This window comes from Epinephelus fuscoguttatus, linkage group LG15 (assembly GCF_011397635.1).
Source record: "Epinephelus fuscoguttatus linkage group LG15, E.fuscoguttatus.final_Chr_v1".
NCBI lineage: Eukaryota > Metazoa > Chordata > Actinopteri > Perciformes > Serranidae > Epinephelus > Epinephelus fuscoguttatus.
The window spans coordinates 34,791,072-34,813,027 of NC_064766.1; the positions used below are offsets into that span (position 1 = coordinate 34,791,072).

A 21,956-nucleotide genomic window follows, 5' to 3' on the forward strand; every position below is an offset into this window, starting at 1 on the left:
TTAGATGAGAGTATTATTTAAAAAAAAAAAAAATCTTAATTTAAAATGACAAAAAGGATGAAAAGACCGGCCTGTACAATTTTTTTTCTCCACATTTCGTAAGAGCAAATACTTAAAAAAATAGAATAAAATAAAAAAATAAATAATAATGTGGGTATTAAATCCTAATCTCTATGAAACTGAAATCATAGAATTGCAATATTTCTGTTTGCTATTTGTGTTTATTTGATTTCAGCCATAGATTTGCTGAAGTCTACCACACAGTTGAGTTGGCACCTTATTTTTTTGTTTTTATTGAGTTTAAAAAAAAAATATTTAGATGAAAGTTTATTACACAATTTTTAGCTTTCTCTGCCCACCCCATGACACAGCCATGTTCAAAAATATAAATAAATCAATAAAATGAAATGAAATAAAATGTAAAATCTTAAAAGGGGAAGAAAACAAAATGAACACAAAAATGGGTTTCAAAAAGTTGACATTTTGATAGTGGGGAAGTTGTGCCATACCACAAAACAGTTTGCATTGGAAAGCCAATTGCCATATGTGGCAAATGGTGAAATGGACTGCACTTTCTAGTCTTAGACCACTCAAAGTGCTGTAACACCACATGTCACATTCACACACTGGTGGCTGAGGCAACCATACAAGGTGCCACCTGCTACTCTGTAACCATTAACACGCTCTCACACACTGATGGAACAGCCATCTGGAGCAATTTGGGGTTCAGTGTCTTGCCCAAGGATACTTTGACATGCCGACTGGAGGAGCCGGGGATCGAACTGCCGATCCCCCGATTAGTGGGCAACAGACAACAAGCACATTATAATCACCCAGTAGTCCCTGGAGCTGCCCCTCTTGCCATAAATATATATGTGGTTGCCGTATTTAAAAAAATATAGATTTAATCTGTGGGATGTAGCTTGACATTTCATTTAACCAATGTAAAACTGAAGCAGGGTGATCAGATTTCCAGTGGACTGTAATGCACTTCCTTGCTGCGATCAAAGACAGTTTGACCAAAGGTCCATATTGTGTGTGCCAAGAAAACACAAGTGAGGTGATTTTGTGACATTTCATAGTTTTCAGGTAGGTAATAAATTCTGTGTAAAATGAGTTGTCAGCTGCACAAATAATGACAGTCCCATGCTGCCAATACATTCTCTCTTTCATGCACTTATTTTTGAATGATGAGGAAGTTGGAATGTGAGACCTGCAGCCTCGAACAGTGAAAGTAAAACATGACACCAAAATTCTTGAAGTGATTAATGAGGGGTTTAGTTCATGGTCCGGTCATGTCAGTCGTCTTTTCTATCACATATGTATTAAGTCTCAAAAGCAGCTTGGTTAATCCGTTAATAAGGAAACAATGGAATGCATAAACGCATGGCGGCATAAAGCCACATACTGTACAATGCATAAAATCTGATTACATGTATTTTCCTCTTCACAAAAATCTGTTAATATCTGACTTTATAAATATATAAACCTCATATGATTGTTTTGAATGTTAAGACAATGTCCTTGTGTATTTTTATGTAGCTGCAAGCCAAGGATTGGAGGCCGGCAGTGTGATCGCTGTGCCGCAGGGTATTATGGCTTCCCTCAGTGTTTACCTTGTAACTGTAAGAAAGGTGGCGTCACACCCGACATCTGCCACCCAGAAACTGGAAGGTGTCTCTGCAAGGTGAGTTCATTTCATCAGAATGCTGATTTATTCCCTCCCTCTGGCTCATTTTGGTGTACATGTCTTTTCTTGCTCTGACTTTCTCTCTATTATTGCCGCCGTGTTTGTAGAGAAATGTTGCTGGCATCAAGTGCGATACCTGTCGGGAAGGTTCCTTCTATTTTGACCCCTTGAATCCTCGCGGCTGTACCAGCTGCTTCTGCTTCGGAGCAACTGACCGGTGTCAGAGCTCCAGCAAGCGCAGGGGGAAGGTGTGTTTGCTTTTCGTGCCCCTGCATGTCTATGAATGCCTTTGGAAATTTTATGCCTGCAGAGCTTTCTGGCTGATAGCAGCTCTTTGGTGAACAATGTAATTTGTTTAATGAAAGCTGCACATGCTGTACAGGTGCTCAGGAGAATGATCTGCAGTTGCATGGTGGTGATTTCATTGGAATTTGGGTACATAATGTGATTCACATTCATCTCTTGCTTATATGCATGGTTAAGTACAACCCCGTGGAGTTGGTTATCACTTGTGAAATGTGAATACATTTCAGAATCAGGGTGGATTTTTCACTTTAACCCCCACATACTCCCTATTATTAGTTTGTTGAGATGCGGGTCTGGCGTTTGGAAAGCCCTGACCAGGAGGAGGTTACCTCTGTGCTGAACACAGCCAGTAACACAGTGGTGGCAGACATCCAGGAGCTTCCTCCCACAATTCAAACTCTACACTGGGTGGCACCATCGGCCTACCTGGGAGACAGGGTGAGTTGATAAACGGAGACAACATGCTGGCAATAAGATTGTCAATAAATGTTTACTAATAATTGGGTGTGAAACAGATGCAGTGTGTCCTGATTAATAGCTTCATAGTTATTTTATTACAAAATCAAGCCAAATAAAAGGTGATATTACAAGAAACTTCTGTGTTTGTTGGGTCTTATATTCATATTTTCATAGCCGTGTCCTTGTTCCCCCTTGCACTCACTAACATATGCAATCTAGTTGTGTTTCTATTTCAAACAAGTTATATAAATGACTCATGACTTCACTTACCACCCCAGTCAAAAACACATTTTGCTGTAGAGATGTCTGCCTTTACTCGAATATATTGGAACTAGATGGCTCTCAGCTTGTGGTGATCACAGCACCTAAAAGTACATTTAAAAACCCAACAGGAATGTCTCTTTACAGAAATCATGACCTGGTTATTCAAGATAGTACACAGACCCTGCAAGCAATTTGATGTAGGAACTACTTTCTTTCTAGTGAGCTACACCCACCAACATATTACCATGCTAAGCTAGCTGACATTACAGCTCAGCAGAGTTCACTGTCATGAGCACAACTCTCTTGTCCATGAGTAGATGCACATTTCCTTTGGTGGGTGCAGTTTGGTAGCAAGAAAATAGTTCCTACATGAAGCTGCTCACACCAAGGTCTGTGGATTATCTTGAGTAACCAGGTCATGTTTTTTAGAAAGAGACATTGCTGTTGAGTTTTTCAAATGTATCTTTGGCACTTTAAGCACATGAAGCAGAGTGACATGAAGATCCATCATGTTTAAGAGAAGGCAGACATCTCTAATCTGCAGCTCACACCAAACTGATGAACATATGTGTTTTAGATTTTGGGCTGAACTGTCTCTTTACCTTTCTGATTACCCTCCTATCAGACCTTTCAGTTGTGTTTTAACTGAACTCAGATAATTAAGTTTATCAGTTTTTTTTTATTGTCCTCATCTTCTTAAGTATTTTGCTTTTATTGAGTCTGTTTCAGAAAGGCTACAATGCCCATAAAATCTTAGTAATTAGATTAATAAAGATAAAGTAACTACTAGAAATGATGGTCTCAGCTGTTACTTCCTAGTTGTGAAAACAGTCCCAGCATCCTTTAATACATTTCAGTATACCAGTGGTTTCTGCACTCCTTTCAAATAAGCTGATGGCTATTTGTTTTTATTTTTCTCTCCTTTCTTTTAGGTTTCATCATATGGTGGTTTCCTCACCTACCAGTCCAAATCCTTTGGGATTCCCAGTGAGGGGATGACACTCATGGAGAGAAGACCTGATGTTGTGCTGACTGTATGTAGTGCTTCTACTTTCTTCAGTCAAAGACCTCTCATTTTTATCAGTGGCAGATACACATTTCATTCATCCATCTTGTTATTTCCCCCTAGGGTCATAATATGACCCTGGTCCACATGGCTCCACAAGTACCACTTCCAGACAAGCTGTATCAGGGCAGAGTCCAACTCTTGGAGGTAAAGTGCAAGCCAGTTCCTCTGTTTGACAATCTAAAGCACCACTAGGCTGCGACTTGGAATCAACCTCATGGAAGGAGATGAACAACACACTGACGATTTTTGTATTCTTTGAGACTTGAGGTCATTCAAACCGATAAGCATAAGCGTGAATGTCTAGAATGTAAAGTTGTCACCTTCTGGGGAGTGTAAAAGAGCCCTTTTATCCCGATAATGATGCCAGAGATAAGGTCAGAGATATTTTATATGACGTCTAATGAAATATGATTTTTGAACATAGCGCCCCCAGCCCTCTTCAGATTTCTCATCTTAAATGACTGATATGTTGTCTGCAGGGAAACTTTCGCCACGCTATCACCAACAGGCCTGTCTCCAGAGAGGAACTGATGATGGTCCTTGCTGGTCTGGTTGGCCTGAGGATCCGAGCCTTGTACTTTACTCAGACTCAGCGTCTCAGCTTAGGAGAGGTGGGCCTGGAGGGGACAACTGACATGGGGACCGGTGGTCCTGGAAACACAGTGGAAGACTGTTCCTGCCCCCCTGAGTACACCGGAGACTCCTGTGAGGTGAGGAGCTCAAAGGCTGTTAAATATTCCTCAGTACTGCTTTGACTTTATTTTCCCTGAATAAAAAGGTGTATAAGTGTGTAGATAAGCGTTATGAGATTTTATGATTATTTAAAGGGGACCTATATTATGCTCATTGTCAGGTTCATACCTGTCTGTGCTGGAACACCTGAACACCCTCTGTCTGAAACGCTACATTCAGTGCCTGTCTCTTTAAGCTTCCCTCTTGAAAAAGCCCAGTCTGCTCTGATTGGTCAGCATTTCCAGGTCTTCTGCACTTGGGTCTCTGCACTAGCGGAAATGACTGTAACAGAGTATAGTGTCACTTTCTACTGTGAAAACCACCCAAAAACTTTCTAAACCAAAATCTTCACAACCAGACATGTTCCAGCAGGAATATGATACGAAACTGGCTAAAAAGTATTAATAAAGGCAACTAAGTTTACATGTTTTCCTGAAGTTAGCTTGTAGCTACATGTAGCAGTGTACTTTGCAGCTAGGGAATGACTGTAATGGAGTGTAGCGACACTTTATGCCAAGAAAAATCACCAGTTTAAAGCTTCTTAGTCAGAATCTTCACAACTGGAGAGTAATATGTTCCGAAATTGGGTAGAAATTACGTTAGCATGTAGCTACAAGTAGCAGTGTACTTGCAGTCAGGGAATGATTTTAAGGGTGTATAGCTGCACTTTCTAATGTGAAAACTCACCAATAAAATCCTTTAAAACAAAATCTTCACAACCAGACATGTTCCAGCAGGAATATGATACGAAACTAGCTAAAAATTATTAACAAAGGCAACTAAGATTACATATTTTCCTGATGTTAGCTTGTAGCTACATGTAGCAGTGTACTTTGCAGCTAGGGAATGACTGTAATGGAGTATAGCGACACTTTATGCCAAGAAAAATCACCAGTTAAAGCTTCTTAATCAAAATCTTCACAACTGGAGAGTAATGTTCCAAAATTGGGTAGAAATTACGTTAGCTTGTAGCTACATGTAGCAGTGTACGTGCAGCCAGGGAATGATTGTAAGGGCTTATAGCTGCACTTTCTACTGTTAAAAAGACACAAATAAAATCCTTTAAACCAAAATCTTCACAAACACACATGTTCCGACAATAATATGATCTGGAATCAGGATGATATTAGCAACATCCGCAACCAAAATTACATGTTTTATGTTTATTTTATTTAAAAAGGGACAGTGTACAATAATTAATATGTTCACTTAAGTCACGTAAATGTGCCTGATTTAGCCATAATTTAGCCTAATTTTCATCTGCAGTCCCTGGCAGGTTGATGGTTTGTGGGTTTATAAGAAAAAGACATTACATACAGAGCGGATTGATGGCATGTCCATAGAAGGGCACATAAATGTTTCCCTGATGTTAGCATGTAGCTACATGTAGCAGTATAGGCTACATAATGTAAACACTTGCAGTAGTGTGCCTGGAGTAGATGACCACATAAAGAAAGTCTTCACGAGCTGATGTCAACTTGTCTTGAAAGTCATAAAAACTGTTGGAGACAGAGTATTCAGAATGGTGTGAAGCCTGAGGTATTTGGAAACAGGGATTACTTTTACATATGTGTACCTCATTATTTGAAACGTTGGCCACATTCAGTATGAACACCTGACATTGTAATATTATATACATGACAGAAAATGAGGAAAATAATAATATGTCTCCTTAAAAACAACAAACAAGTGTAGCATTGTCTGAAGCTTAGCATGTTACATCCTGTCTTGGGTCTACTTGGAGTGAATTCAGCCTTATTGACTCCTCCATACTGAACAAAAACTTCCAGTCTTTACTATACCTGAGATCTACATAGGTGTTTAGATGAACTTGAAAATTAAAGACAGGGTGGGGGGATTCGGATCATTTCATAAGGTCTGAGAAACAGTGGAAAAAACAAGCAGGGTGGGGCAAGGTGTTGATTGATATGGCATCTTGTCATCTTTGAGGAACTGGACCTCCTCCTCATACTTTAAGGGTGTCCTGACACGCCTGAGCGAAGTACCACACCCTTTTTCTAGAGGAAAAATTCATCAGCAGGGGAGCTTTGGATGGAATGTACTGGAAAATACCATCCAGGGAGCTTCGCAGCCGAACTTCGTAGCCTCAGGGCTGGGATACGATGCACAATCACGCAGACGTTATATTAGTGATTATACTGCTATAATCACTGGCATGGTTACAGCTCACAGTAACGTAGTGCAAACAACCGTGATGTCGTTGCTTAGGAAAAGGCTTTACTTGAATTCCTTTTATCCTGGGAATGGTGTTGATGACTGAGTGTGTTTGTGCTTCTCAAATCTGATTTGTATATACATGATTGCAGAAGTTTTACCCACAGAGGCCAATTAAAAATGAGAATAAAACAACCACTAATTAAAAGGGAGTTGTTTTAGGTAACAGAGAGCGTTTATTAGTGGATAGAAAGAATATAAATTTCCTGTGTTTGTTGGAGTGCTGTTGCCATAGATGTGGTTACCTTCCTGTGTGTATGTGAGCAATCGTCTGATCGGGAGTGTTTAAAGGAAGGTGATTATATGTGCCCTGAGGTAGTATGACAAGACGGCGCGCTTGACACACGGGGTGTGGCAGTTGGCAACACATTGTTACTCATAAACCTGATTGCATTCGCCTGAGTGCGCCCATGGTTTGTGCGTGTGTCTGTGAGTACACCCGGCACACCTAGTTGTGTCTGTTGTGTGTTTGAGGAGCGTGATTCAGGTGTGAGTTTGTTGTCTGTGTTGTCTGAAGACGTCTGACTTTCCTCTCAGTCACATATGCTTGCACAAACACTGATATGAACCACACAAACACAAAAAACACACACATACACACAGAATTTTACAGAATATGTTTTGCTTGCTTTTTCATGCCGTGGCTTTATCGCCACACCCTTATGGCTGTAAGTAAACACAACAGCATTTATAATATTGTCATTTTCCTTTTTTCTATTCAGAAATGCTAAAAGTGGATTTCCTGTGTGTGCATGCTCGCGTGTACACCCTGTCTGAATATGTCTAAGCTATGTTCTGTGTGTGTGTGTGTGTGTGTGTGTGTGTGTGTGTGAGTGAGGGAAAGAGGGAGAGAAAAGAGAGGGAGAGTACTTGCATGTGTGTGCTTGTGCGCCTGCATACACTCATGCTGATCTCCAAGACTGACTCAGGTAGGAGATGGGGCGTGTCCTCTTCATGTACGTGTGCGTGTGTGTTTAAGAGGCTGAGGCAGGGGAGAGTGGAGCATTATTTCACACAGACTAAACGTTCGGAATGTCAATTACGTGTATGGATAGACGACGGCGTACAGGACTTTTGCTCCAGATCCTGCTATGTTGGGCTTTGATTGGTCTTTGCTGCGCTGGCCACAGACCCCGAGAGAGAGGGGAGCGAACCCGCCACACCAGGCATCATGACAGATTGTCTCAGAGGATACACTACCCGCAACTTAATGACCAGGGAACACAGAAGATAGAGTATCCATCACTGAATGATCAGGCTATCAGGTGGATCCGCGTGCCCTGGCTGTTTGGCAGAGGACAGGCAACTCGCCCTCCTGCTGTTAATGACAGTGCTGCCAGTTCTCAGATTCAGGTAAAAATCTGTGAAGACGTGATGCGTCTTCTTGTTGGAGGGATATTGTTTTGCACTGCTCAGCGTCTCAGGTGTGGGTTGTTGGTGACTTGAAGACTGTTATCATTGAAAGCAAAGTTCATGCTTTGGTTCCTCAGCGTTAACTGTTAATGACACTTAACCTTAGGTCAAGTTTATTGCTGTGTGCTTTGCAAATTCTCAAACCTCATGATAGATCAAAGACAGCTGTCGTCTCGGAGAGTCATTTTTAATACTCGTAGTTTTAGGCCAAATAAAACAGAGGCTGGTTCCACAGTTTATATGTTTAGTCTCTCTACTGAACAGCAGTAATAACATTTTGTGTATCATTCAAGGTTGTGCAATATGACAGTATATAACCAAAGAAGATAAAAATGTGTATACGTACATATACTGTAAATAATTATAGTTACAAACTATGACACAAATCAGGAAACGGAATGCTTTCTTTTTTTCTTTTCTGTTCTTTTATTTAATTTAATTTTTTATTTTATTTTATTTTATCTTATTTTATTTATTTACGAGTGTTGAATTTGGGATTTTGACATCAGTTTGATAAATGACTGATTGTTCCGTATTTAATTCACTGGATTAGCCAAAAACAGACACTTCTGGCTGGTTATTTAATCTTTAAAAAATCTGTTAAACAACAACAACAACAACAACAAAACACTTCCACAAAAATATACTCTATTATGATATTCCAGATTTTATCCACAAATATATTGTCTGCCCATAGTATCATTATTGATCCAATGACGCACTTTGGTATATGAGTAGTTGTATGTATTTGTAAATAAGAGGTAACTTCAGGTTTGGTGATCATGTCTTTACTTGTGTGTGTGTGTTTTTTTTTCCAGAAATGTGCCCCTGGTTTCTACAGAGATGACAGTGGACCCTTCCTGGGCCGCTGTGTGCCCTGTGACTGTAACGGTCTGGCTGATGAGTGTGAGGACAAAACAGGGAGATGCCTGGTAAGAAACGCACTCAACCCTCATCCCTTATTAGTGACTTCAGGTATACCATAGACGCCCACACATACCTTAAAACCAAGGGCGATTACCTCACCCCAGCTGACTCCAGTGTGAGCCACAGTTTAGTCAGAGTCTAGACCTCGAGCCTTCAGGGTACATCTGTGGGCCACATCAGAAACACTGTTTGATAGGGCTTCCTGATTTCCAGACATCGGGTTATCGTGTTCATTATTCTCTCTGATGGGAAGATGAGCCTTTACGCATTTCCAAATCTCAGTCGACTCTGTTGTGTTACTGTTATGTAAGACACTCAAGACCGGGCCTGTTTTTGCAATGCAGACATGGATCCACACCCTAGCAGCTCAAAGCCAAATGGACACAAGCAGCTGAACACACACCATGTGTCAAACACACTCTACACTCATTGATTGGAAATGTGTTTTTTCTTTGCCCCTAGACATTTGCATTCCTGCGTCAGTGTAATAAAACACCCGATGTCTGTGTGTAAAATGCGAGCTGCAGGGCACACACAGCACTTAGATTTTGTTTCTTATATACTGTCCATCTATAATCTTGCTTCTTGACACCCTTAATGCTTCTCATTTAGGTTGCAAGTGGTTTATTAAATACATTTTGTCATTTTCAGAACTGCAAGTACAACACAGCAGGGGACCGATGTGAACGCTGCAAAGAAGGTTACTATGGGAACGCAGCTCAGAGAACATGCAGAGTTTGCCCGTGCCCATTCAGCTTTGCTGGAAACAGGTGGGTAATAAAAACAAAACACCTCCAAACAGTTGTACAGTAACTAAATGGAAATGTGTGTTTCAAGAACTAAATCACAATCTCTCTGTCAATCTGCAGTTTTGCAATCGGTTGCAAGGAGTTCTTTGGAGACATCAAGTGTGTATGCAGAACAGGCTACACTGGAGACAAGTGTGAGAGGTGAGTGGCTGTAATGGCAGATATATGGGCAGTTTAAAGGCCCAGAGACAATGGCCAATTAGCATGCACTTTGTCCACCTGTGTGAGAGGAAATAACTCTCCATACTAACAGGCGGCGGTAGTCCGTATTGATTATTAAAAAAGGGAAACTGAAAGACCGACAGGACAAATTTAGGAAAGCAAGTTAACCAGTTAGCACATTAACAACACAAGCCAATGCTGAAAGAACAGAGGATGACAATAACACATCCAATTATGAACTGCCTCTGCTAAAGAGCTCAACTGCTAGAAAATAATCTTACTTCATGTAACAAGTTTATTTTGATCTCACACCCTCTTGATTTTAGTCGTTTGCTTTCCTTACTTGTGTTTCTCTTCTCGTGCACGGAGCTGACCTGCCAGTCAGTGTGATTTCATTCAGCGATAGACTGCACTGTCTCTGTCTCTAATTCAACATGCTGAATTTGCTGAAAAAAAGCCAACAAGTGACTAGCTGACTAGTGCCAACAGTGCAGGAAGCACTAGGGTGACAAATGCTCACCAACTGCCCGATACTGACCAACAGCTGACCGGCAGCTTGCTCTATCAGGGCCCAAACATGCCATGCAATGATGTCATATTCCTGTGCAGATACTGGGTGTTTTAGAATAATTTAGATTTACTTATTTCTTCATCACTTGTTTCTCTTTTCCATAGATGTGCTCCTGGTTACTATGGCGATCCACTGACGCCAGGAGGAAGTTGTCGGCCCTGTAAATGCAACGGCAATAGCAACAACTGTGACCCCAAGACTGGAGGTCAGATTGTGGACTCCCATTATGAAACAATGCATTAATCCACTATTTAATTATGCTACATCGTAGTTCAATTCAGTCACACTGCTATACCTATACATCATCAAACATTTTCTTGTGTTTCTCCAGTTTGCAAGAACACCCTTGAGCCGGGAGACACAAACACAGATGAGCACTGCCAAGGTAAATTAACAAGAGGAACTGAGGTTGGATGCTGTGCCATGCAGTTTACAATGAATTGAGTATGATCCCTTTTTAATCCGATCTTCATTTGTATTCCAGACTGTGATAATTGTGCCCAGACTTTACTAAATGATCTTGAGAAGCTGGATGACGAGCTGGGAAGGATCAAGACTCAACTGGACAACGCTACTGCCAGTGCCTCCTCTCAGGACAGGCTGAAGAAGCTGGAGAAGGCCGTGGCTGACACCAAGGTAACTTCAGAAGAGCAGTTAAAGACATTTAAAACAGTCACAGATCATGCCACACCCTAGTGCCAACTGCACGGTTACAAGCACAATGAGATCCTTTGTTTGTTTTTGCACTTTGCACATGTCCATTTCTTACAAACACATACACACAAATACACACTCACACACACACAAACCGTGTGGCACAGGATGGGTGTGCTTGTACAAACATTCGAGATTCCTGCTGATAAGCAATCTCAGTGAATTTTGTCCCACAGCCTGTGTGTCAACACGAGTTAGAGACCACACCACTGGATGCCAGTGCTTGTCTTGCCGCCTTGTCATTCCTCATTCCCTCATAATCTCATTGTTACGTCCACTTCATTTGAGTGCGCATCCTTTGTGCATTCACGAGACACAAGTGAATAAGCACAGCACAGTTCTAAAACAGCCTGTATCAGCCTCAGGCTGCAGCACACCACCTGCAGCGTTTGAAGTTTCTTTTATGCAGCTACATTTACGTTTCTGCTGCTGTGCTTTCTGCAGATTCTTGTCAACAAATTCAGCTCTGCCGTCAACACCCAAAAGTCCAGAGTCAACCAGCTGGATGACGACATGGACAATCTCTCAGATGACATCCAGGCTCTCAAAGACAAGGTAGAGCGATGGAGACAAGGCTTACTGTAACATTTTATAAAAAAATATCAGCATAATGTATAAAAAAAAATGTGTATGAGTGTGCATTTTCAGTATATATTTTTTTATTTAGGCAGATGAGAGGGCTTCTGATGCTGAGAAGGCAGTGATGGAAGTTGGGAAAACCCACAAGAGGGCTGAAGTTCTGGACTCAGAGATTGAAAACATGCTCAAAAAAATCCAAGGTAAAGGGAGCAGCAAAATTCTGTCTGTACTTTATTAGTGTCTTCATTTCTTGTTTTCGACTCTCTTTTCACGTCTTACTCTCTTGTGTTTCTGCATTTATACTTGGTTCATCAGTATATATAGTTTGTCTTCACAGGCAGTTTAATAGTCTTTATTACATTTCAATGGCATTGCTTGTCAAATATCCCAAATATTTGCTTGACTGAGTGTGTTGTTTGTGCGTTTGCAGCTCTGCTGGACCAACTGAAGGATGCAGGTGCCAGTGGTGAGACGGTGCCAAATGAAAACCTGGCGAGCATGCTAGAGGATGCTAAGCGCATGGTGAAGGAGATGCAGGATAGGAACTTCACCCCTCAGAAGACAGCTGCTGAGAAAGAAAGAGATGAGGCCAAAAAACGTATGATACTTAGTCTATACATAGTCAGTAGAAACTTCAGATCGTATTCACAAGTATATAAGTATTTTTGAACATGGGATTTTTCCTTCTGTGTTTAAAAAAAAAATCTCATCCACATTTTAAAATTTTAAAACAATCGCTGTATAAATACAAACACAAAAACATACATGAAGCGACGTCAAGAGCATGCCAAACCAGCAGGTGGTGATAAAATCCTGACCTTAAAGCCACGCAGAGAAAAAGAATGATGATGTTGGCCAGGCAGAAGCCTGACAAACAGCTATTATCGAGGGGCTGCCTGGCTGCAAGGACGCATCCAAGGAGGTTAAAAAGAGGAGACGTCACAGCGTCATATGACGTCATGTCCTTGTAGTACAACACATGCACATTAAGATCTGGTCTGCAGCTGCCAAAAGGCTCAGTAGGCGGAGCACTGTCATAGGAAGAGGGGAATCGTATGTGACTTTCTGATGGCTCTGTTTCTCAAAGTAGTTGAAGAGTAACTGTACATTTATGTGTAAACATGTAAAAAGTCCTGTTAGCACGGTTAGAACCAGCGCGATTTCGGCCATGTCCACCATTACACAAAATGTCGCCTTATTTATGACGCCTCACAATCTGACATTTTAGGCCAAAAATTGAGTTTTCCCTGTCTACATGTCAAAAGTGAAAACAGAGTTTCTGACAATCTTCACCCTGGAAGGAGCTTTACAAAATGTCAGACCTAAAATGCAGTTAAAGGCTGAAACACATAGAAAAAGCTTTGTTTGAAAAAATACCAGTATGTTGTGGACTAGGCCTAAATAAATTCCTTTAATCCTCCTTCAGAATTTCATATCAAAGCACTGATGTGGTTGTTGGAAAATTTAAACACCACTGCAGACTGGTCAGTAAGATGTCCATCAACATATTCTATTTTATTTTCCAGTGCTGGACTACATCAAGACCAATGTGAGTAAGCAGACTGAGCAGAACGAGAAAGCAGCAGAGAAGCTTCGGGGCCTTCTGAAGGGTTACGAGGCAAAGCTGAAGGATCTGGACAAGGCCCTGAAGGAGGCAGTGGACTTGGTGAAAAAAGCCAACGCCCAGAACGGGCTTAATGCTCAGGCAATGGGAGATCTGCAGGTAATAAGTCATAATCGAGTAGTTAATCAGTCAAGACAAAAGTGTGGGTGTGTTGGTTAATGGTTAGTGAGGAAAGAAATTGTAATGGGGCCATATGTAGGAGTGTGAATTGGTTGATGACCAATGATGTCTGGGGACTGTTTAGTGGCTTATAACATAAAAGTGCAGTTAAACATTAAGATTATAGGAAACGTGTTAGTAGAATGTCCTGCAGGTTATTAATGTTATTTATGTTAACTCCTCAGTTGTACTCTTAATTGACTCATGTGCTCCCTACAGAAACGTATCAAAGACTTAAAAAAGGAGAAGGAGACTGTTACGGACCAAATGGACATGGCGGAACAAGAGCTGCAGAAAACAGAGGACATGGTGAAAAAGCTATCTGACAGCAAAATGGTACGTTTGGCAAACTGTAGCCTGCATGTCCCTTTTCCGAAATATTCTCTGTACTCAGAATCATGCACTCAGATATCTTGTATTCTGTTGCTTCTTGGCATGAGCCTAAACATATTTGACACGCTGTAGCTACAGTATGTTATAATAAAAAGTCCCATCTCTGATTCACACGAGCGACCTGCCAGGTCCCAACATGCAGTCCACTCAGATAATGATCAGTGCTTTTGCTCGCTGTGCTCTGAGGCAAGCCAAATGGTATTTCCTGCTGTTATGAATAACCTGCACCCATTCACCTGTCTTGCTCATCTGTAGGAATATGAACAGCTGGCAGCACAGATGGATGGTGCCAAGACTGACTTGATCAAGAAGGTGAATGAGATTGCCAAGGCTGCAGCCAAGGAGGACCTTGTGAGATCTGCAGAAGATCATGCTAAAACCCTCGACAAGCTGGCAAAGGATCTTGAAAAGTAAGTATTTTGTGCACACAATGAAGACACACATTATAACCTGAGTAGCAAACCACTGTCTGTTGTTTATACTATGGAAGATCTCCTCAGTGCTATTCAAGCATACAGTAGTCTGCTTAGTTTTTCGAGATGGATGTCATTTGCATCCGTTCTCCATGTTTCTTGTTTATTGTTTTTCACTTGTTATCCTGTATGACAGTACTGTGAAGGAAGCAAGTGGACGTCCTGAGGTGCGTAACGCCAAAGACGCTATTGACGCCTACAAGAACATCACAGATGCAATAAATGCTGCCGAGGCTGCTGCCAATGAGGCCAGAGATGCTGCCGACAAAGCCTTGAATGTAAGCCATAGATGTGATACCTGTGTGTAGGATTTAGTGGCATGTAGCGGTGAGGATTACAGATTGCAACCAGCTGAAACTTCTCTAGTGTGCCAAGTATGAACGCCTGGTTTGGATTCCTTTAATGTTCATTGTTCAGGAGCCAAATTATCTGTAGAGGTCCTCTCCAAAACAAACGGGCGCGATGATTTGGATAAAGCAGTTTCACATTACAAATCAGTGTTTCTCCTCATTGCAGACGGGCCGCTAGCCTAGCACCTGCTAATGCGCGCTCATCGCTTTTCTCCGATAGCCTCCAGATGTTCAGGAGGTTTTTATCAGGAGACAAATTATCCACAGAGGTCTCTTCCTCTCCAAAACAAACAGACCCTGTGATTTAAACTGGTAAAAACTCTGAATGAAGAAGTTCCATGCTAAAAAACAGGGTTTTGCAATGCTGTCGTCACAGCGAACTACGGAAGCCTTATGCAGAAACATGAACGGCCCTATCTAGAGTCAGTGTTTGGTTTGTCCGCTCCGGGCTATTGTAGAAACATAGTGGCGGACGAGGACCCTATCAGCTCATTCTTAGGTATCAAAAACACAATGATTCAGGTGATCATACACTAAAGAAAACATACTGACATTCCATTACTGCCAGTAAATTCCCCTAAATCCTACAAACTGGACCTTTAAACAAGTAATTGTACACAGTTCCTGGATTGATACAAAATGCATAAAGTATCAGATATATTTAATAACATTTTTCACTTTAACAAATATGCTTGTTTTTTTCTTTCCACTATTAGAACGTGAATAACCAGAAGCTCACAGAGAGAGCAAGAGAGCTATTAAGGGATAGTGACGACCAGCTGAAGAATGCAAATGATGCAAAAGCAGACCTTCAAGGTATTCAGCCCTACTATGAAATTATTGTTTTTAAAAGAACCGAAAGCTCAGTCACAAATTCTGCTTTTTTTTTTTTTTTAAATAGGTACTAAAAATGACATTGCTGACGTGAAGAAGCGCCTACAAGATGCTGACCAGAAAAAGAAAGCTCTTCAAAAAGACCTGCTTGATACACAGAACCAGTTAAATGGCATCAATCGAGGTAAAACAAGTCAAGGCGTTATAGCATCAGCATGAGTATTTAACTGATTGTGTCCAAATTTATTTTTCACTTTCCCTAACCACTCATTTCTTCACATCAGATGACATCGCTAATATGATTAATGAAGCCAAGAATAAGGCAGCTGCAGCCAATGACACAGTCAGCAATACTATGGACAAACTGAACGCCATCAAAGATGAAATGAAAAAGATCAATGTCAGTCCCGTAGACCCCAACCTGGGCAACGTATTGGATGATGTGGACAAGTCAGGTGAGAATTCTAAATGATGTCTTTAGACACATTAGACACGTTGTTCTTTTTGTGTACTGTAAGGTACGGAATAACCACTTTATCCATTATGAATCTTTTGGATTCGAAGTATAGATCCTGCATTTTTACAATTTGTTGTCCCTCTCTCATCTTCTACTAACAGTGAAGGACCTGCTGAATACCATCCCATCTCTGAATGATAAGATCTCAGAGGTGGAGAATCTGACCTCCCAGTTCACACCCATTAGCAACATATCTGAGAATATTAAGAAGATCAAAGACCTCATTGAACAAGCCCGGGACGCAGCTAACAGGGTGAGGTCCCACTCTGTAAAAGCATCCATAACCAAGCACAAAGTCAAAGCAAACAGTCCCCTATTTTGCCTCCATAGATCTAATTTCCCTTTTTTCATGTCTCTTTTCCAGATTGTGATCCCGATGAAGTTCACAGGTGAAGGCCACGTGGAAATGCGTACGCCAAAGAATCTGGATGATCTGAAGGCCTACACGTCTCTGTCTCTGAAGCTGCAGAGACCTCCTGGCAGGGGTGATGGACGCAGACGCAGACAGGCAGCAGGCGAAGGAAACATGTTTGTCTTGTACCTTGGCAATAGAGATGTAAGTGACTCCAAATCCATATCCATAGTTTAACATAAAGATTAAGTTTGAGATTTGACACTGGGCACTAACAAACTGCGTCTTATAGCCTTCAAAGAATTACATCGGTATGTTTCTGAGGGACGGCGTGCTTTACGGTGTGTACAAGCTCAACGGAGTCCAGAATGAGATGAAAACGGGTCCCATCACCATGTCTGGGTCTGAGCCGGCCAAGTTTGATAGAGTGGACCTACACAGGTAAACTGACAACATAATTCTGTTGTAATTCACCTGTTTTCAGTGTTTTATGGTGAAGTGCACGCTCTTATCCTCTGTGACTTAAAGTGAAAAAGACCAAGGATATTTGTGAATGTTGTAAATGTGTTGTGGTTTTAGGATTTACCAAGATGCAGTTATGACCCTCACCAAAGATGTCACCTCAACCACCCCTGGTCAGCAATACAAGGCCAGTGCCCAAGGCAATGCGAACAAGAACCTCCTGGACATCAGTCCCAGTGATGTTGTTTTCTATGTTGGAGGCTACCCTGATGACTTCACTGTAAGCAGCAAAGACATAAAACCAGCAATACTGTTCATTTCTTTTTTATTTTTGACAAGCATGTGTTAAGAAATCTCTGTTTTGCTTCTCCTCAGCCGCCACCTCCTCTCAACTTCCCCAAGTACAAGGGCTGCATTGAGTTCTCCTCTTTTAACGACAAAGTCGTCAGTCTCTACAATTTCGAAAAGGCAGTGGGGATCAATTTGGAGACTGCATGCAAGAGGTGGGTCCTGGTATAATTAGTGTTGTGTAGTATTTTATACACCAAAAACACACCAAGCAAGTAAATGCGGCCTGCAGCAAGCTGCCATGCAATGTCTTTGCATTAGCCCTTTCTATGAGGTGCTCATATGCTCTACCTGTTTTTTGTTTTTGTGGATTTCGTGTAGTGGTCTGTTTCCTCAAATAGACATGTAGGTCAGGTTGGTTATAGCCTTTTACTCAGTGTTTGTCAGCGTATTAGCCCAGTGGATGCTTTAGTTGGCTCCATCCCCACTGTGATCCTGAGTGCATGAGTTTGATAAGCAAAATTTCTTTAAAGATTGTTGGAGTGACAGATGAGCGGAGGTTATCGTTCTCTAACTTAAAGGAATACTTCTCCTACTACTATTTTTAAATCAGTAAGTCATGCAGTGTTACCTTGAATTCATGAGGAAAACATTGTCTTGTTTAACAACAGCCAAACTATATCAAAAGTCTCACACAACTCCTGCAGTATTATCCAAGCGTATGCTCAGTATGTTCCAAACACATGCATTTTCATTAAAACCTTACTATTTAAAGGAACAGTGTGTAAGTTTTAGCAAGATTTAGTGGCATCTAGCGGTGAGGATTGCAGATAGCAACCAGCTGAAACTTCTCCCAGTTCGGATTCCTTCAGTGTTCATTGTTTAGGAGGGTTTTTTTTTCCAGGAGCCGAATTATCCACAGAGGTTTCTTAGGGTGCTTTCAGACTTAAAGTTCACTTGCCTAGAGTTGGTTCGTGTTCTCGCGGCAGCATTTACAAGCGGACCAGATAAAATGCCTTGTGCGAGAAAGCTGCTCTTGATTGGTCAGAATTTCCATGTGGGAAAAATCCAGGAAGTAAAATGTTACACACTAAATGTGACACTTTCTAATGTCACAATGGAGGGACAACTACGCAGGTTGATTTTAGCGCTGCTCATCGTGGACTATATTGCTGTCATTGTTCATTTTAGTCAAACCATACAGTTTGAAAACGAGGCGCGGCTCCAACTAGAAAACAATGTTTTGATGCATTGGATGTGCTGAATGTGCATATTAAGGCAGTACAGGAGGAGGTGCACATTAATAATCCTCCAGGACATGTAGCTCTTGGTCTGGTGACAAACAAACTCTCTTGTTTTGAACGAACTGCACTTAGGGGACAAACAAACTTGAGCTCAATTGAACCGAACCAAACAGGGCAGGTGTCAAAAACAGGTCAAAAACAAATGGATCAGGTGATTAAAACCGGCTTGACTAATTTATATACAAATGGTTATTTTGTGGATGAAGTTTTCTTTTAAGACAATCTTTTCAGGATTGGATTTTTAAAATATAATTCTCTGACCTTTTCTCCCCTCTATCCAGATATGTACCGCCAGAGGATTCTGACTACTATGAAGGCACTGGTTATGGAAAAGTGAACATAGACAGACCCAATGCCTTCCTCGTCATCAGTATGAATCTCCTCACTCATTCAGAAAACGGTCTGCTCTTATACGTAGGAAGTGAGGTAAATTGTTGTTCACATGGTAACTTAATAAATCTTGTTTTGATGAAGTTTTGTTCGAATTATATGTTCTATTTGCAAGAATTTGATTATTCTATTTCTCCTGCAACACAGGACAATTACTTTACCTTGGAGATGGAGAAGGGCTTCTTTGTCATACGTAGTAATTTGCTGCCAGCACCAGTTAAAGCGAAACAGAAATCATTCCCGGTAAGAAGCTTTTCTTGGTTTTGTTTTCTGCAGTCAGGTTCTTCCCTGACAATTCAATCAAAAAACACTGGTGTGCTCCTCCTTTTAAATTGATGTTACTCAACGAGATAACATTTGTAAATTAAGAATCATTCATTCAACCACACCTTGCTTCTCTAACCTTTCTTCAGACACAGGACTGGACAGAATTCCGCATCATTAGTACAAATAAAGGAGAAATTAAAATCCAGTCTGGCAATGTAGAGAGAGTCCAAGCCCAAGTCGCATTTGACAACAGCAAAATAAAAGAATTCTACGTTGGTGGTGCCCCACAAGACTTGAGGGAAAGGTACGTGGTTACCAGTTTTCCTCTTATTTTGTGTTGTGAGTTAGGTGGTCAACGTTTTCCCCCTTTACTGAAAATAACTTGATTTTCTGTTCCCTTTCACAGACATAACATCACCATACAGCCATACAGAGGATGCTTGAGGAACCTGAAGCTGAGGTCGAACTTTCAACCTGTTGACGAGCAAGTGGGCATCAGCAAAGGTTGTCCCAAGGACTCCTTGGTAGGAAGTTATCCTCTACTCCCCAAACCAGTTACCAACATGTATATCACTTCCCAAATCACACAAAGGCTTATGTGTCAAGTAATTAACTAATGCATCGTGTCCATGTACTTGTCTAGGTTTCCCGTAAAGCAGAGTTCAGCCTGGCGAGCTCTCTGTCAGCTGACCTTTCAGACTTTAGTCTGGCCAATGACGTTACTGTGTCCCTCGGATTCAAGAGCACAGAGAATCAGGGTCTCATTCTGCAAAACAAAGATCAGGTCAGTCCTGACATTTATTTTGAAATGTGATATTTTAATTGTGACTTTGAGATTGAGATGAGATGAGTTTTGTGTGAGACAACAGGTAGAACTTGATTTGATTTTAAGACCATCTAATTTTTAATGTTTTCCAGGCTAATGGGATTAATCTTGCGTTGGAAAATGGCCATGTGATTCTCAGTTTCAACAACAAACTCTGGAAGTCAAACAAGAAATATAACGATGGCCAGTGGCATTATTTGACTGCAATTAGAAAAAGTGGAAGGTATGAAGGAGACAATGATCTTACATTAAGACATACAATGAATAATGTTGACATCCATACAGATTTAATATTGTTTTAACAACTATATACAGTAGTCTGTGGTTTTGTGTGATTTTAATTTTACAAGCAGATATGTGGGCTAAGAAATTAACACAGACAGTGACACCTGTTACGTAGCAGTTAATGATGATTTTCCAAACAGGACTGAGCTGCTCATTGATGATGAAGTCAGCGGTCAGGAGCAGAGTGGCACTGCTTCCATACCTAACACAGGTGGCTCCACAGTCCTTGGAAAGGACACGTTCAAAGGCTGCGTTTCCAACATCTACACAAGACGGTAATATTTCCTCCCTTTGCGTTGCATGGCTGCATCATTTAGAAATACCTCCAGATTCATGCACAGCTTTTATTATTGAGGTTACACATTGAATGTCTAGACACTTTGATGTGGGGTGTTTATAGTGTATCTGTCATCTGTTCTGTTTGCAGGCCATCCCACTTATACAAGGCCGAGGACCTTAGCAAGTTTAAGGCTTCTGGAGATGTCTTGCTGGATGTGTGTACTGCTGACAGTCTTCCTCAACTGATGCTTGACCGCGCCTCTAAGAAGGTGAGGGTTTGTTTGTTGTGATTGTAAACAACTGACAAAAATACCTGAAGCCCTGAGTGGCAAGTGAGAAAAAAATGCATGTTGTAAGTCTGATCTAAATTGCTTTCTCTCCTGTGTTCATGACTTTAGAACAGGTGCAAAAAAGAGTCTGCCTCGATACCCTTTCTCACCACTTGTTTCATAGATGAAAAAAAATTAAGTAACGGACAAAGATTATCCCGGCAAAACCTTCACTTGTTCTTAAGTCATAAACACTAAAGAGAAAACTATTTAGACTAAGAACATGGATCACCAGAAAATGCTTTTCTCACTTGCCGCTCAGGAGCCTCCACTGACATTTGATTGAAATAATTAAAACTTCTTTTCAAAGCAAATCAACTAAGTGACATTATTGTTTAACAACTAGAGCGATCCATCTTATTTAAAGGTATAACTGTCAAAACTAGCATGTTCATTAAGAGCATGGTGACTTGATGGTTGTTTCCATTCACTAGCAGTAAGTCATACCTATTTGTATCTTTACCTTTTGTAACTCTCACACATTTGCAGAGTGAAACCACTGCATGATATTATTGTTGAGGGCGAATTGATAATCGCACATTGCTTGTCTCATGTTGACATTGCTTACATGATATTCTGCTGCCTTGTTTCCAGAGATGAAGAAGGAGGAGCCCTATGACCTGCCGATGCTGACAAGAATCTAATATTGACATGAAAAACTGGCACCTTGCACCACAATGTTCTGTTGCTTGTGCACAATCTTATTCATCTGCAGTGTACTTAAATAAAAAAAAAGTTGCATGAACATTTACAATAATCACAAGAATTACTACATGTATTGTATCACTGTCTGTTCTATTTAAAAAAACATTAATTACAAACAAAAACTTGTGAATAACAAGCTTGAAATCACCTCATGTCTCTTTTCTTTCTTTCATGTAACATTAATGAACC

General features: G+C 40.9%; 1 protein-coding gene across 3 annotated transcripts in view; it reads left to right on the forward strand.

The window, feature by feature from the left end:
- Positions 1 to 21,956, forward strand: part of LOC125901613 (laminin subunit alpha-3-like) — an 85,503-nt gene that overhangs the window by 54,940 nt on the left and 8,607 nt on the right. Inside the window, exons 35-70 of one of the 3 annotated variants that reach the window (XM_049597348.1) lie at positions 1,543 to 1,687; positions 1,798 to 1,938; positions 2,273 to 2,434; positions 3,652 to 3,753; positions 3,849 to 3,932; positions 4,268 to 4,498; positions 8,987 to 9,100; positions 9,747 to 9,865; positions 9,965 to 10,045; positions 10,742 to 10,842; positions 10,969 to 11,022; positions 11,122 to 11,273; positions 11,796 to 11,906; positions 12,019 to 12,130; positions 12,361 to 12,528; positions 13,457 to 13,653; positions 13,933 to 14,049; positions 14,362 to 14,516; positions 14,716 to 14,857; positions 15,646 to 15,745; positions 15,831 to 15,947; positions 16,048 to 16,218; positions 16,382 to 16,533; positions 16,645 to 16,836; positions 16,925 to 17,073; positions 17,212 to 17,374; positions 17,470 to 17,597; positions 18,968 to 19,112; positions 19,224 to 19,319; positions 19,490 to 19,647; positions 19,750 to 19,867; positions 19,987 to 20,127; positions 20,262 to 20,392; positions 20,595 to 20,729; positions 20,882 to 21,002; positions 21,657 to 21,915. In XM_049597348.1, coding sequence (XP_049453305.1) covers positions 1,543 to 1,687; positions 1,798 to 1,938; positions 2,273 to 2,434; positions 3,652 to 3,753; positions 3,849 to 3,932; positions 4,268 to 4,498; positions 8,987 to 9,100; positions 9,747 to 9,865; positions 9,965 to 10,045; positions 10,742 to 10,842; positions 10,969 to 11,022; positions 11,122 to 11,273; positions 11,796 to 11,906; positions 12,019 to 12,130; positions 12,361 to 12,528; positions 13,457 to 13,653; positions 13,933 to 14,049; positions 14,362 to 14,516; positions 14,716 to 14,857; positions 15,646 to 15,745; positions 15,831 to 15,947; positions 16,048 to 16,218; positions 16,382 to 16,533; positions 16,645 to 16,836; positions 16,925 to 17,073; positions 17,212 to 17,374; positions 17,470 to 17,597; positions 18,968 to 19,112; positions 19,224 to 19,319; positions 19,490 to 19,647; positions 19,750 to 19,867; positions 19,987 to 20,127; positions 20,262 to 20,392; positions 20,595 to 20,729; positions 20,882 to 21,002; positions 21,657 to 21,662 — 4,711 coding nt within the window. In that variant the 3' untranslated portion in view covers positions 21,663 to 21,915. Of the gene's footprint in view, positions 1 to 1,542; positions 1,688 to 1,797; positions 1,939 to 2,272; positions 2,435 to 3,651; positions 3,754 to 3,848; positions 3,933 to 4,267; positions 4,499 to 8,986; positions 9,101 to 9,746; positions 9,866 to 9,964; positions 10,046 to 10,741; positions 10,843 to 10,968; positions 11,023 to 11,121; positions 11,274 to 11,795; positions 11,907 to 12,018; positions 12,131 to 12,360; positions 12,529 to 13,456; positions 13,654 to 13,932; positions 14,050 to 14,361; positions 14,517 to 14,715; positions 14,858 to 15,645; positions 15,746 to 15,830; positions 15,948 to 16,047; positions 16,219 to 16,381; positions 16,534 to 16,644; positions 16,837 to 16,924; positions 17,074 to 17,211; positions 17,375 to 17,469; positions 17,598 to 18,967; positions 19,113 to 19,223; positions 19,320 to 19,489; positions 19,648 to 19,749; positions 19,868 to 19,986; positions 20,128 to 20,261; positions 20,393 to 20,594; positions 20,730 to 20,881; positions 21,003 to 21,656; positions 21,916 to 21,956 lie in introns of those variants that run through there. The other 2 variants (XM_049597345.1, XM_049597346.1) reach the window with 2 other exon arrangements.